Consider the following 13,547-nt stretch of genomic DNA (forward strand, 5'->3'; position numbering starts at 1 on the left):
CTTAAGGGAGTTTGGGGCCCCAATTTTCGCAGCTCAGCTAAGGTAAAGGATGGAGCCAGCTGCAAGGACAGAAAGCAGAATGCAAAATAAAGAGAGAAGGGAAGCTGAATATATTTCATACTCCACTAAAGGGAATACGAGGGCGGGTGTTACAATCCATGTTTGTGTGTTTTCAGATGTGCAAGGATCTTTTTTTTTTTAAAAAAAAAAAACTCTCTAGGTTTTTCACAATGTGACCCCAGAATAGGATAGACAATGATCCAAATTCATTCTAGCTCATTTAATCACATCTGTTATTCAGAATGTTTCTGTGTCTATTCCAACTCTGCAATTAAATCGGTAGACCAGTATTTCTCAACCTCAGTGACTTTAAGACGGGTAGACTTCAACTCCCAGATTTCCCCAGCCAGCAGAGTAGCTGAGGCTGAAAAAAACACTGTGGTAAACCCTGTGTCAATAAACAGATAATCTTTGTCAAGTCCTCCTTGTAAGTTGTGACAATTGTCAAATGTTTATGACCCTTTTTGCAGCATCATTAAATGAATTTCATGGTCATAAAGCAGCCAATGCACTTGTTAAGCAAATGTTGCAGTAGTTGAACAAACCAATGGTATGCTATAGGCGTGGTTTTGCTGAAAACTGGAAATAAATGCCAGTTTTCAGCAAAACCATTGTACAACATGGGCACATGGCCATGGAACGCTCAAACGGTTGCTGAGTTTGGTCACATGATCCTGAGAGGGCCCAACTGTTGATATTTTGAATCCATATTGCAAGTAACCCCCCACATAGGTCCATTATAAGTTGGAACGGTTGCTAAGTGACCAGTCGTAAGTTGAGGACTACCTGTATCTTGCTTGGTGTGCTGAGCTCATAACTTCACTGCTTATTGTACAGGCTGGTCTGGAACTGAAATTATTTGCTTTTTCCTTGCAATTTTTTTCCGCAGGAATTTCTCAGAAATGTAGGAAACATTTATTTGATTGCACTTAAAAGGGTCTGGGTTTGATTCTTACATGATTTATTGACATTGAACTCTTTCTTTCTTTCTTTCTTTCTTTCTTTCTTTCTTTCTTTCTTTCTTTCTTTCTTTCTTTCTTCCTTCCTTCCTTCCTTCCTTCCTTCCTTCCTTCCTTCCTTCCTTCCTTCCTTCCCCTTTATTGCAATGTTTGTTTATTCATATATTCAATTTGTATGGCCACCCATCTCATTAAATGACTCTGAGCAGCAAGCAATCTTCAAATAAATTAACAATTCCAACTACAAATACATAGCAGCTGAGGAAAATATCACAATCAACAGTCACTAGCACAGTCAAGACACAGCATCCTTCACCCACTCTGGGGCCACAGGCCCAGATCTAGAACCAGATCAGGGCATCCCAATATCCGAAAGAAGAATGGTCTGCAAGGTGGAACATGCCTCTTGGGTCTTAGGCCATGAAAGCTGACTAGACGATTTAAGATCAGTCAATCTCTCTCAGCCCAACTCATCTCACAGGATTGATGTTGTGGGAAAATAGGAGGAGGAAAGAAGATTACATATGGTTGCCACCTTGAGTTACTTATAAAAATGGGATTCAAAATCTAATAAATAGATTTTGGGATGGGGTCCCCCGGAGGGGTGGGTCCCATTGAGATGGGGGTTAGTGAGATGGGGTCCCCCTGAGACCCAGAAATTACCCATTCTGCCAAACTGGATCAGACAAGTAGAAACATCCAGGAAAATAGATAGTCCTTCAAGTAATCTGGTCCCAAGCTATGAAGAGCTTTCAAAGTGACAACCAGCACTTTCAATTGGACCTTGAAGCACTGGATGCCAGCAAATAAATCTGCTCACAAAGTAGTGGAGATACATGTGCTGAGGAACCAGCACTACTTACTCCATTCTGCATTAGTTGAAGCTTCTGAATGGTCCTCAGAGGCAGCTCCATGTAGAGTGTATATTATCATAAATCTCCTTCTGTGTGTAGTTCTTTTGGCCTCCGACATCTTTTGGCTAATAAAGTTATGGGTTTTTCATAGCATCTGAGACACGATGAAGCATAGGCAATATGGAGAAAAGCAACTCAGCTATATGTACAATGTGAGCACAGATAGTTAAAGGCAGAATGAGATCTATTATTGTAATCTGCTTCCACCTGATGCAGGCACTATTTTTTGTTTCATGTGTGAATAGTCTTTGTTTAAATACATTTTAAACAATGTATTTGCATCTTGGAGAAACAATATAGATTTACCTTGATAGTACAACATAAAACATATGGATGAAAAGATAACTGATGAGGGAAGCTAAGGATACCCAATGCCATGTCACAGCTGTGAGATGCTGTGTGATGCTTCAGTTTGTCACAATTAAAGGGAGCATTACTTTAACTCATGGCAAAGATGTACATAGCAGTAGACAATTTCTTACAGTCCTGATTCTGACCATGCTACATCTCAGCTATTTTCAGTTAAGTATATAGCCAAAACTGATTGGCAGGGAGTCTTTCCAATTCTTAACAGAAGATGCCAGATACCGAATGTAGAATCTTTGACATGTTGTTTACCAGTGAGTTAGAAGTCTTTATGTTTGGTATTAAGAAACAGGTGATTGATGCCTTCATCTTTAAGAAAGATTTAGCAAGTTAAGCCCAAGTTATTTCACCTATGATAAATCTATAGGTGAACTTTGCTTGGGATCTATCTGTAGGGGAACTCCAAGGATATGCTGTTTCTTTATGGGGAAAGTAGAATTTCCTGCCAGGAAATATGTTCTCTACCATGAACAATAGAACGTTTTATAAATAAACAGAATAAATTCTGCCTAGATTTCATGACCTTTGCCTCAAAAGTAGCAAAACGGAACAATTATTTTTCCAAAATGATGGGCTAGGTATCAATAATCAATAATATCAATAATGTCTTTACATGTGGCGGACAAACCTTAACCTTTAGCAACAGTCTGGTGGACCATTCCCTTCTGCATCACACACACACATTATATCAGGTGGGCTGCTACAGGTTCGCCTGGATTCGAGAGAACCCGTAGCTAAAGCAGTAGTGAAATGTAAAATTTGTTACTACCGGTTCTGTGGGCATGGCTTGGTGGTGGTGGGGTAATATGACTGAGTGGGCGTGGTCAACTTTTTTTTTTTTTACTTTTAAAACCATTTTTTCTACAACCTCTTCGGCTGAAGAGGTTGTAAAAAAAATGCTTTTAAAGCCTCTGACAATCCCAGCTGACTTGCCTGATCGGCAGAGGCTCTTTTTCCTTTTAAAAACATTTTTTCTATAACCTCTTCGGCCGAAGAGGTTGTAGAAAAAATGCTTTTAAAAGCCTTGGATGATCCCAGCTGAGCTGCGCGATCATCAGAGGCTTTTTTTAAAATTTTTAAAAGCATTTTTTCGGCCAAAGAGGTTGTAGAAAAAATGCTTTTAAAAATAAAAAAAAAGCCTCTGATGTGCGGCTCAGCTGGGCAATGGGGGGGGGCAGGGATTTTTGCTACCGGTTCTCCGAACCACCCGCCTCCATCGCTACCAGATCAGGTGATCCGGTCCGAATCAGGAGCATTTCACCCCTGAGCTAAAGTTATGGCCGGCCCTGCCCACCCCCTCCCAGGAGTCTACCCGTGGCCCATTTTGGATACGAGGTAAGTGCAGAAGGCTTGGGGAGGAAGAAAAACGGGCCTCCTAGAAGTTCTAGAAGTCCGAAAACAAGCCTCCGGAGGGCCTCCATAGCTCGGGGAAGACAATTTTCTCCCTCCCAGAGACTCAAGGAAAGCCTCCGGAGCCTGGGAAGGCAAAAATGGGACCCCTGCCATGGTGCAGGAGACCGACTAGGCCATGCCCACCATGGCCACGCCCACCCACCAACTGGGCAGAGAACCCGTTGCTGAAATTTTTGAAGCCCAACCCTGCATTATATCCTCTGGCAGCAATGATTCCAAGCACAGAGGATATAATTGATTTCACAAGATAGTAAATAAGGACAGTTCTTAAATGAAACAGGAACTGATGGTCAATCTGAGGAATTATGAACTATGCCACCATTGAATAATTTGCTGTTAGAAGGATTCAGAGAATATCCCATGCTGCCAAGCATCAAAATTTCATCAAAACGATCTGATTCTGTCATGTCTTTGTCTTTGTGAACCTCCTCTCCTCCTCCATACAGTAAATTATTCTTCTCTTTGTGTCTTTTATACAGAAAGAAAAAAAAACTCAGTATAACAGCGGACAAGCTTCCTGTGAATTGATAGCACTGAAGGCTGAAGGTACAGATAGTTATTATTTTGATGCTTTTCCATTTGAAAAATCACTGAAGGATACCTTTGTTTCTGTAGAACTAGTGGCTACACGTAGAAAGTTGTTATTATTTTTGGAGATAAATTTGGGTAGAGTAATATGAGAACCTGCTGTTGATGGGTATAATTGTTGAGCAGAGAACTTACCTTTCTCCCCCTCCTAACTCATTCAGTTTGATGAAAGAAACATTTTTCTCAAAGGAGAAGAGGATTTTGGTAAAATTGTCATGGAGAATACGAGTGTCATATTGTTGTATTTATTCAGTTACGATGTAACTAAAGATGCATATATCATCCAGTCTTCTCTCCAATGATCTGTTGTCTCCATGGCTTCCCACACTTCAATTAAATCCTAAACAAAAATATCAAAAGGGAAATTTCCATGGGCTTTTTCAATCGTGATAGCATTAGCACTTAGACTTCTATACCGCTTCACAGTGCTTTACAGCCCTCTATAAGCGGTTTATAGAGTCAGCATATTGCCCCCAACAACCTGGGTCATCATTTTATCCACCTCGGAAGGATGTAAGTCTTGAACCCAACAGGATCGAACTCCTGACAGTGAACAGTGACGTAGCCTGCAGTACTGCTTTCTACCCACTGCACCACCATGGTTTTTATGATGCTGTTTTAGTGCTAATAGGAGTTCTGTCTTCTAGTAAGTATTGGAAGACTCTTCCTTAGAGAAATTTGGAGAAATTGTCCACCCAACTTCTCTTCCAGAAATTGAATCGAGAATTTTAAAATGTAATGTGTGCCTAATAGGTTGACGAGCCACTGTGCAGCTCTGAGGTTGGAAGAAAAATGCCACTGTGATCCTATAAATTGTTACTGATTAATTTAATTTAATTTAATTTAATTTCGAATTTATATACCGCCCTTCTCCCTGAGGACTCAGGGCGGTGTACAGCCAAGATAAAAAACATAGAATACAAATATTAAAACATTTAAAAGTATATATAAAATTTGGCCCAAAAAATTAAAAATCGCAGACTAATTAAAAGAATTTAAAAATTTTAAAAATTTCTTCTTAAGCCAACCCGGCTTGCTGAAAAAGATAGGTTTTCAGGGAACGACGGAAGGCATTGAGGTCCTGGATTCTTCTTATCTCCGGGGGCAACTGATTCCAGAGGGTGGGAGCCCCCACAGAGAAAGCCCTCCCCCTGGGGGCCACCAGCCTACATTGTTTGGCTGATGGCACCCTGAGGAGGCCCTCTCTGTGGGAGCGCACGGGTCGATGGGAGGTCATCGGTAGCAGCAGGCGGTCTCGGAGATAGCTAGGCCCTATGCCATGGAGCGCTTTAAAGGTGATAACCAACACCTTGAAGCGCACCCGGAAGACCACCGGGAGCCAGTGCAGCTCGCGCAGGAGTGGTGTTACATGGGAGCGCCATGTTGCTCCCATCACTACCCGCGCTGCTGCATTCTGGACCAGCTGGAGCCTCCGGGTGCTCTTCATGGGGAGCCCCATGTAGAGAGCGTTACAGTAGTCAAGGCGAGAGGTGACGAGGGCGTGAGTGACTGTGCACAGGGAATCCCGATCAAGAAAGGGCCGCAACTGGCGAATCAGGCGAACCTGATAAAAGGTCCCCCTGGTAACAGCCGTCAGATGTTCCTCCAAAGACAGCTGTCTATCCAGGAGGACTCCCAGATTGCGAGCCCTTTCAGTGGGGGCCAAAGACTCGCCCCCAATAGTCAGTGATGGAGTCAACTGACTATATCGGGATGCCGGGAGCCACAGCCACTCAGTCTTGGAAGGGTTGAGCCTGAGCCTGTTCCTCCCCATCCAGATCCGCACAGCCTCCAGGCACTGGGACATCACTTCAAGGGCATCGTTGGGGTGGCCTGGGGTGGAGATGTACAGCTGGGTGTCATCAGCGTACTGGTGGTATCTCACCCCAAAGCCACGGATGATCTCGCCCAGTGGCTTCACATAAATGTTGAACAGAAGGGGCGAGAGGACCGATCCCTGCGGCACTCCACAAATGAGAGGCCTCGAGGTCGACCTCTGCCCCCCTGCCAACACAAACTGCGACCGGTCGGAGAGAAAGGAGGAGAACCACCGTAACACGGTGCCTCCCACCCCCAACTCTTCTAGCCGGTGCAGCATGATACCATGGTCGATGGTATCAAAAGCCGCTGAGAGATCTAATAGGACCAGAACAGAGGAATAACCCCTGTCCCGAGCCCTCCAGAGATCATCAACCAACGCGACCAATGCCGTTTCCGTGCTGTGCCCAGACCTGAAACCCGACTGGAACGGATCCAGATAGGATGTTTCCTCCAGGAATTGTGGAAACTGTTGCGCGACCACACTCTCAACAACCTTCGCAATGAAGCGAAGGTTGGAGACAGGACGATAGTTAGCCAATATTGCTGGATCCAGGGACGGCTTCTTGAGGAGAGGCCTCACCACCGCCTCTTTCAGGGCAGCGGGGAAGTGACCCTCACTCAAGGAAGCATTAATGACGCCCTGGAGCCAGCCTCGTGTAACCTCCCGGGAAGCCAGTACCAACCAGGAGGGACACGGGTCCAGTAAACATGTGGCCGCACTAAGTCTCCCCAAAATCCTGTCCACATCATCGGGAGTCACAGCATCAAACTCCTCCCAGATAACATTCTCAAGACTGTACCTCGTCACCCTGCCCTGATCTACCCAGTCAGAGTCCAAATCCCCCCGGATCTGAGCGATTTTGTCATACAGGTATTGTCCGAAATCCTCCGCCCTGCCTTCTAAGGGATCCTCCCGCACTCCCAGATGGAGCAGGGCGCGGGTCACCCTAAACAGGGCGGCCGGACGATTCCCTGATGACGCAATAGAGGCGGAAAAGTAGTTAGACTTTGCCGTCTTTATCGCCACTAGGTAGGCCTTAATATGCGACCTTACCAGTGTTCGATCAGATTCAGCGAGACTGGCCCTCCAACCGCTCTCCAGGCGTCTTTTCCGGCGCTTCATTTCCCTCAGCTCCTCAGTAAACCAAGGAGCCACCCGGGATCGGCATCGGGTCAGAGGCCGCAAAGGCACAACTCGGTCCAAGGCCCCACCAGCCGCCCGATCCCAGGCGGCTACCAGGTCCTCGGCCGAGTCATGTGCTAGATCCTCAGGAAATGGCCCAAGCTCCGTCTGGAACCTATCAGGATCCATCAGGCGCCTGGGGCGGATCCATCTAATTGGGTCCGCCTCCCTGCGGCGAGGGGTCGCGGTTCGAAGATCTAGGCGAAGGAGTGAGTGGTCAGTCCATGACAAGGGTTCCATGTCTATATCCCCTATAACAAGACCACTCAACCACTGGCCAGAGACAAAAATCAGATCCAGAGTGTGACCTCCCCTGTGAGTAGGGCCATGAACTAACTGGGTCAGGTCCATGGCCGTCATGGAAGCCATGAACTCCCGAGCCACCTCAGACGTTTCACCAACAGATGGCAAGTTGAAATCACCCATGACTAAAAGCCTGGGTGTATCTACTGCCACCGTGGCTATCACGTCGAGTAGCTCAGGAAGGGCTGTTGCCACGCGGCAGGGAGCCAGGTACGTAAGCAACAAGCCCATCTGAACCCCACGGCCCCACCTCACAAGGAGGGACTCACATCCGGCTATCTGAGGCACAGTGGTCTCCCTCGGATCCAGATCCTCGTTAATAATAACCGCCACCCCCCCCGCCCCTCCCCTGGGCCCTCGGCTGATGGACTGCTCTGAAGCCTGGTGGGCACATTTCAACCAGAGGGACGCCACCCTCCGGGCCCAACCATTACATCTTTGAATTCCTGATATACACTATATATGTATATATTGTACAGTATATGATCAAGCATAGCTATTTCTGCAAAGTATGGAATAAACTGGGCTTTTATAAACCAGCTTATTATGATCCCCAAATATCCAAATATTACTCCCTCAAATATCCTCCTTCCATGCTAAAAAGTAGAAGATTGGAGATGGCATTGAGCTTATATCTCTGCTTTCCCCCATACTCCCTCCCATGAAAACATTATTGGATCCTCAACTCAGCATGGAGGAGTTGCAGAATAAAAGTGGTGAAAAGAGGCTAACAATTCTTCCTCTCTAAACATGTTTCTCTTGAATGGACCCTCTTCACAGTTAGGGGATTGTGAGTTGTAGAACTGAAGCTATTATGCATAAATATTTACTGAGATACCAAGGATTCTCTACCTGACTCTGTGGTTTCATCCCCAAACCCCCAAAAGTTTAACCTTAGATTGGCTACTGTTGACCTCACCCCATTCCTAAGAGGTCCGTAAGGGACATGCATAAGAACACCAGCGTGCCTACCGTCCCTGTCCTAATGTTCCCTTTAATTGTATTCATTTTATGTATTCAATTCATGCTTATACTTATATATATTATCTAATATGTACTTGACAAATAAAAGTAAATAAATAAATAAATCTGTAGCATCAGGAGGCTATCAGCTCTCTTGCACTGTAGATCAAGAAATACAGGGATACTGTTTTACTTCAGAAGGGACTTAGAAAATACTAGACAACCTGTGACCTGTTGGGTCATATGTCCTTATCCAAACAGAAAAAACAGAATAAACGGAGTGAGTGCGACTTCTGATTTCCTGCCAGCTTCCCTATTGAGTTTCCTTCTGGGAATCTGGCAGCAAGCATCAGAAATCACACTCCCTTTCCTTTCCCTTCCCTCTCTGCTCATGGGTAAGTGGCTGCTGTAGGATGGGGGAGGAATCAAGGGATTGTGAGACTGGCTGGAAAAATATCATGGAAATTTGAAACTGAAGCAGCCACGACTTCCCCACGTATCATTCCCTCGGGCGTCATGGGTCCTGGATTTTGGATGCATTCTGTAAGTTAGCCCATTTGATGTACCTTGGGTCAAAATTTATTGCTCAATGATGCACCATTTCCCCCAGTTAAAGGCCATTACGAGAGATTTAATGATATACAACAGAATAATGACTGGTTGATGGACATAAAGCATTCGTTTCTAATTTGATAAAGAGATTTTACCAAATAAATTTTGTTCAAACCACATTTGTTCCACATAACGTAGACAGCCCTTTGCTCTGTACCCTTGTACCCTTACCCATTATCTCAAGATGCCTACTATTCACAAAGCCATTGGTGGTTCTTGACATAGCATCTGGGAATTGCAATCATAATAAAACATCTCCCTCTGTGTCAGTAGCCTGTTACAGTAAATAAAGGTAATTTGGGAGCCTTTGGTTGTTTGCTATATGTGAACACAAATATATTTTTGAGTAGAACCAAGTAATGGCATTAACGCATTGTAAGCCGCCCTGAGTCTCCGGAGAAGGGCAGCATATAAATTAAAGCAAAAAAAAAAAAAAAAGTAATATGTCAAGACTTGACAATCATCTTCTCCTTGATGTTCCTGAGTAGTCATGCACTCTCATCTCTGCAAACAAGTAGTTACTTTTTGAAATGTAGATTTTTCAGACCTAGTGACATATTAACCCCAAAGTTCCTAGCCAGAGCTCTTCAAGTTGCTGGGAAAACCTTAGATAACTATTTATTCTTTATTTAGTGCATCAAGCTGTGCATGAAGTGGCTTTGACTGTTTCCTTTTCTTATATTCTCCTTTCCCATTTTGCTCTGCTGTTGCTTTTGTTGCACTTATAATTCACAGGTTCAAAGAAATCGAATTCTACCTTAAATTCTGAACAGATATCTGGCATGAAATTGCCTGTCTTACACCGAGTGCTGTGTTAAAAGTTTTGCATATAAACAACTCTGCAAACTAGATATTCCAGGTTTGCATAAGGCATTCGCAGAAGCTGAGAGATAGCTTGTATATTTTCGTGAACTTGATGGTGACCTAAGAAAGACTTTGTCCTAATATGGACACAGAAATGTGGATCTGGAGCTTGCAGATGGATTCCATCTATAGTAAGCTGAGTGTACATCTGATCTGTTGTGATCCAGAAAATGATGCATGTGCTTTGGTCACTCAGTCCGGAAAAGGTTAGCCATCACTGGCATATATTAAACAACTTCTTACAGAGTGGGACATATAGCCTAATACAGCCTCTTCTGTAGCATGTTCTATACAACATAACCATAAAGTACCAATAATGACTGGTGTACTTGTCTGAAGGTAACAGCAGCAGGGTATCCTTAAAAATACAGGTAGTCCTCGACTTACAAAGGTTCATTTAGTGACCATTCAAAGTTACAACAGCATTGAAAAAAATGACTTATGACCATTTTTCACACTTATGACCGTTGCAGCATCCCCATGGTCACGTGATTTACATCTTAACAACTGGCTCATATTTATGATGGTTGCAGTGTTACGGGGTCATGTGACCATGTTTTGTGACCTTCTGACAAGTAAAATTAATGAAGAAACCAGATCCATTTAACAACCATGTTATTAATTTGACAACTGCAGTGGTTCACTTAACAAATGTGGCAGGAAAAGTCATAAAATGGGGCAAAACTCACTTAATACATTTCTCACTTAGCAACATAAATTTTGGGCTCAATTGTGGTTGTAAATTGGGGACTACCTGTAGTCTTGAGTGTATCATAAATTTGATTTTGGAATAAACTCAGTTTGAGAAAACGATTTCATGTGAGTTCATACGGGTAGGATAGTAATCCAGGATTGTGTGTATGAGACCATGTTCTGATTTCTGTTCTGATTTCTTGTCATAGATAGGTTTAATTATTGACTTTAATTAGATCACTTAAATTAAGGATTAAACTTCTCAGTGTTCAAAAGCTTTGGCAGATGGGCTGGCTGAAAATTCCCTAGATAATTCCAACCCAGTCAATCACTGGGGGAAATAAGCAAACTTTGGGAGAGGTGAGCTTTCAACACAGATTTAAAAATTGGGAGGGATTCAAAGAAATGCTCAGAGAACCATTGCAGAACATGTCAGTACAGTTAAATAATGTTAGATTCTGGAATGAGTTTTATGCCTTCCCTGCCTTATTAGCTCCATGTACTAATCCTTGAGTATTCTATCAAATGTACTGTACTGAGAGGCTATTCTAATCATTTCGTTGAGGGTTTTTTTGCTCCAAAGGCTTTTGCTCCAGAGTTATTATTGTAAAAACCTAACAGAGTTCTTAAAGCTACCTTGGAGAGGAAGTGAGGGCAGGAGCTGAGGAAAATACTGAACTCCGTTACTCAACGTTGCACTTCTACACACAGGGAACATCAGTCTGCATGCAATACACTCATTTTTTAAAAACAAGCCAAGGCTTTAAGCATTTAGGATCACAAATCTATTTGGGAGGAGCTGTCTTCCCCACCCATCCAGAGTAGATTTTTGTGGGTACATAAAAGAGTGTTTGGATAGAAGAAAACAGATTCTTCTGCACTCTGCTGACAAATGTGTTCCCATCAGCCGAAGCATGTAATAGAATTATACTGAATATTTCTTTCTAGCTCTTGAGCTATGTATCGAAACAGTATTGTTGCTCTCATGGAGTATGAATGTTTATAATTGAAATATAAATAGGTATTTTTCACTAGTTCATAGTATACCAATCTTTTGCTCTAAATAAACAAATCTCTATGGCTTTCCCAACAAAGAAGCAATACCAAATTCCAGTTGTTTAAATGAACAGCATTTAGCGCTTATTATAGCTCAGCCAGGTTCCTTTATACAGTGGTGAATAATGGAAAGGCTGCAGCGAAAAGAGTCTGTTTTCATTTATAAATCTTAATTGGGTTCATCTGGGATTTTAAAGAACCTCCTTTCCAGGTTTTAGGTCAGCAGTGGTACTCAGGACAGAATTCTACAGTAGTGGCCAAAATTGTGGAAACCTTTTGGGAAAAGTGTATTTTCTTAAACTAGCTACGGTAATAACACCACTTTTTTTTTTTGAATAGTACCATAAAATTATGTATCAGTGGAAAGATAATTTAATCAAGAATGCAATGCAATAACTTTTATGAAGGATTTGCTATTAGAGTAGCAGTTACAGTATAAAGAAGAAAAGTGAAACACGTAGAAAAAACGAGATATACAAAAATTATCACCATGTCAGTTAATAGTTGGATAACCTTTAGTATGAATTACGGCCTTACAATGTCTTCCCACGGAGTGAACCAAGTCTTTTAGTTCTGCAGCTGTTATAATGTGAAACCAAGATTGAAGGATTGCTTCTATTAACTGGGTTTTATTGCTGGGTCACTTCTGACTAACAAGTTTCTTTAGTCGGCGCCATAGATTTTCAATTGGGTTAAGGTCTGGGCTATTCCCAGGGCATTCCAGCAGTGGAATATGATTATCTTGAAACTCCTTTAAAAAGTGGTGTTATTAGCCATCAAACCTCAAAAATATACTTTTCCCAAAAGGTTTCCACAATTTTGGCCACTACTGTATATTCAAGGGCATCCGTTGGTTTGATCAAAGACCTATTGATACCCGCAGCTCATTCTTTGCATATTCCCTCTGAATTTAGGGAGTTTTAATTCCTGACAAGATGCATGGGGATCCAGGTTTATGTAACCCTCTTCCTATATTCTGTACTGCATACAACATTCATAAGCCCTCATTAACCGCATGACAGACCAATATTCCTATCTGTCACTGATTACAAATGGTATGAGAGAGTAGCTTGTTTAAGGTCCTCCAGCAAATCGTGCATGTACAGAAATGAACATTTGTTACTTCCAGTTTATATCTGATGCTTTTCACAGGCTCTTCTAGAAGGATCCTAGACGTTGCGTGTGACTGAACGAGCAGTCTTGCTAGCAATGTCAGATATCCCAGAAGATTCTTCAGAAATTCATGCTCTTCTGTACAGGTAGTCCTCAATGTATAACAGTGCATTTAGTGACCGTTCAAAGTTAAACAGTGTTGTGACTGGCCCATGGTCCTCCCCAGCCTCCTCACTATCTGACTCCACTCCGAGGGCTGCTGGCGGATCACAACACTCAGGCACCGAAAAGAATGACTTATGACTGGTTTTCATACTTATGACTGTAGTGAAATCTCTATGGTCACATGACAAAAATTCAAGCAGGCAACTGACTCATATTTATGACTGTGGCAGTGTCTCATGGTCATGTGATCACCTTTTGCGACTTTCTGACAAGCAGAGTCAATGGGGGGAGCCAGATTCATTTAACAACTGTTTTACCAGCTGAATAACTGCAGCGACTCCCTTAACAATTGTGGCAAGAAAGATTTCAAAATGGGACAAAACTTACTTAATACAATGTCTTACATAGCAACATAAATTTGGGGCTCAATGGTGATCGTAAATCGAGGACTACCTGTATTTATAGAGCATGTAG

The 13,547-nt window shown here is 42.9% G+C and overlaps 1 protein-coding gene across 2 annotated transcripts in view; it reads left to right on the top strand.

Annotated features, from left to right (window-relative positions):
- Positions 1-13,547, top strand: part of CCDC69 (coiled-coil domain containing 69) — a 47,552-nt gene that overhangs the window by 12,778 nt on the left and 21,227 nt on the right. The window contains exons 1-2 of one of the 2 annotated variants that reach the window (XM_070937205.1): positions 4,190-4,258; positions 9,918-10,177. In XM_070937205.1, coding sequence (XP_070793306.1) covers positions 10,129-10,177 — 49 coding nt within the window. In that variant the 5' untranslated portion in view covers positions 4,190-4,258; positions 9,918-10,128. Of the gene's footprint in view, positions 1-4,189; positions 4,259-9,917; positions 10,178-13,547 lie in introns of those variants that run through there. The other variant, XM_070937204.1, reaches the window with a different exon arrangement.

This window comes from Pituophis catenifer, unplaced genomic scaffold (genome assembly GCF_029215685.1).
Source record: "Pituophis catenifer annectens isolate HBS135680 unplaced genomic scaffold, rPitCat1.0.hap2 SCAF_2, whole genome shotgun sequence".
Taxonomy (NCBI): Eukaryota; Metazoa; Chordata; class Lepidosauria; order Squamata; family Colubridae; genus Pituophis; species Pituophis catenifer.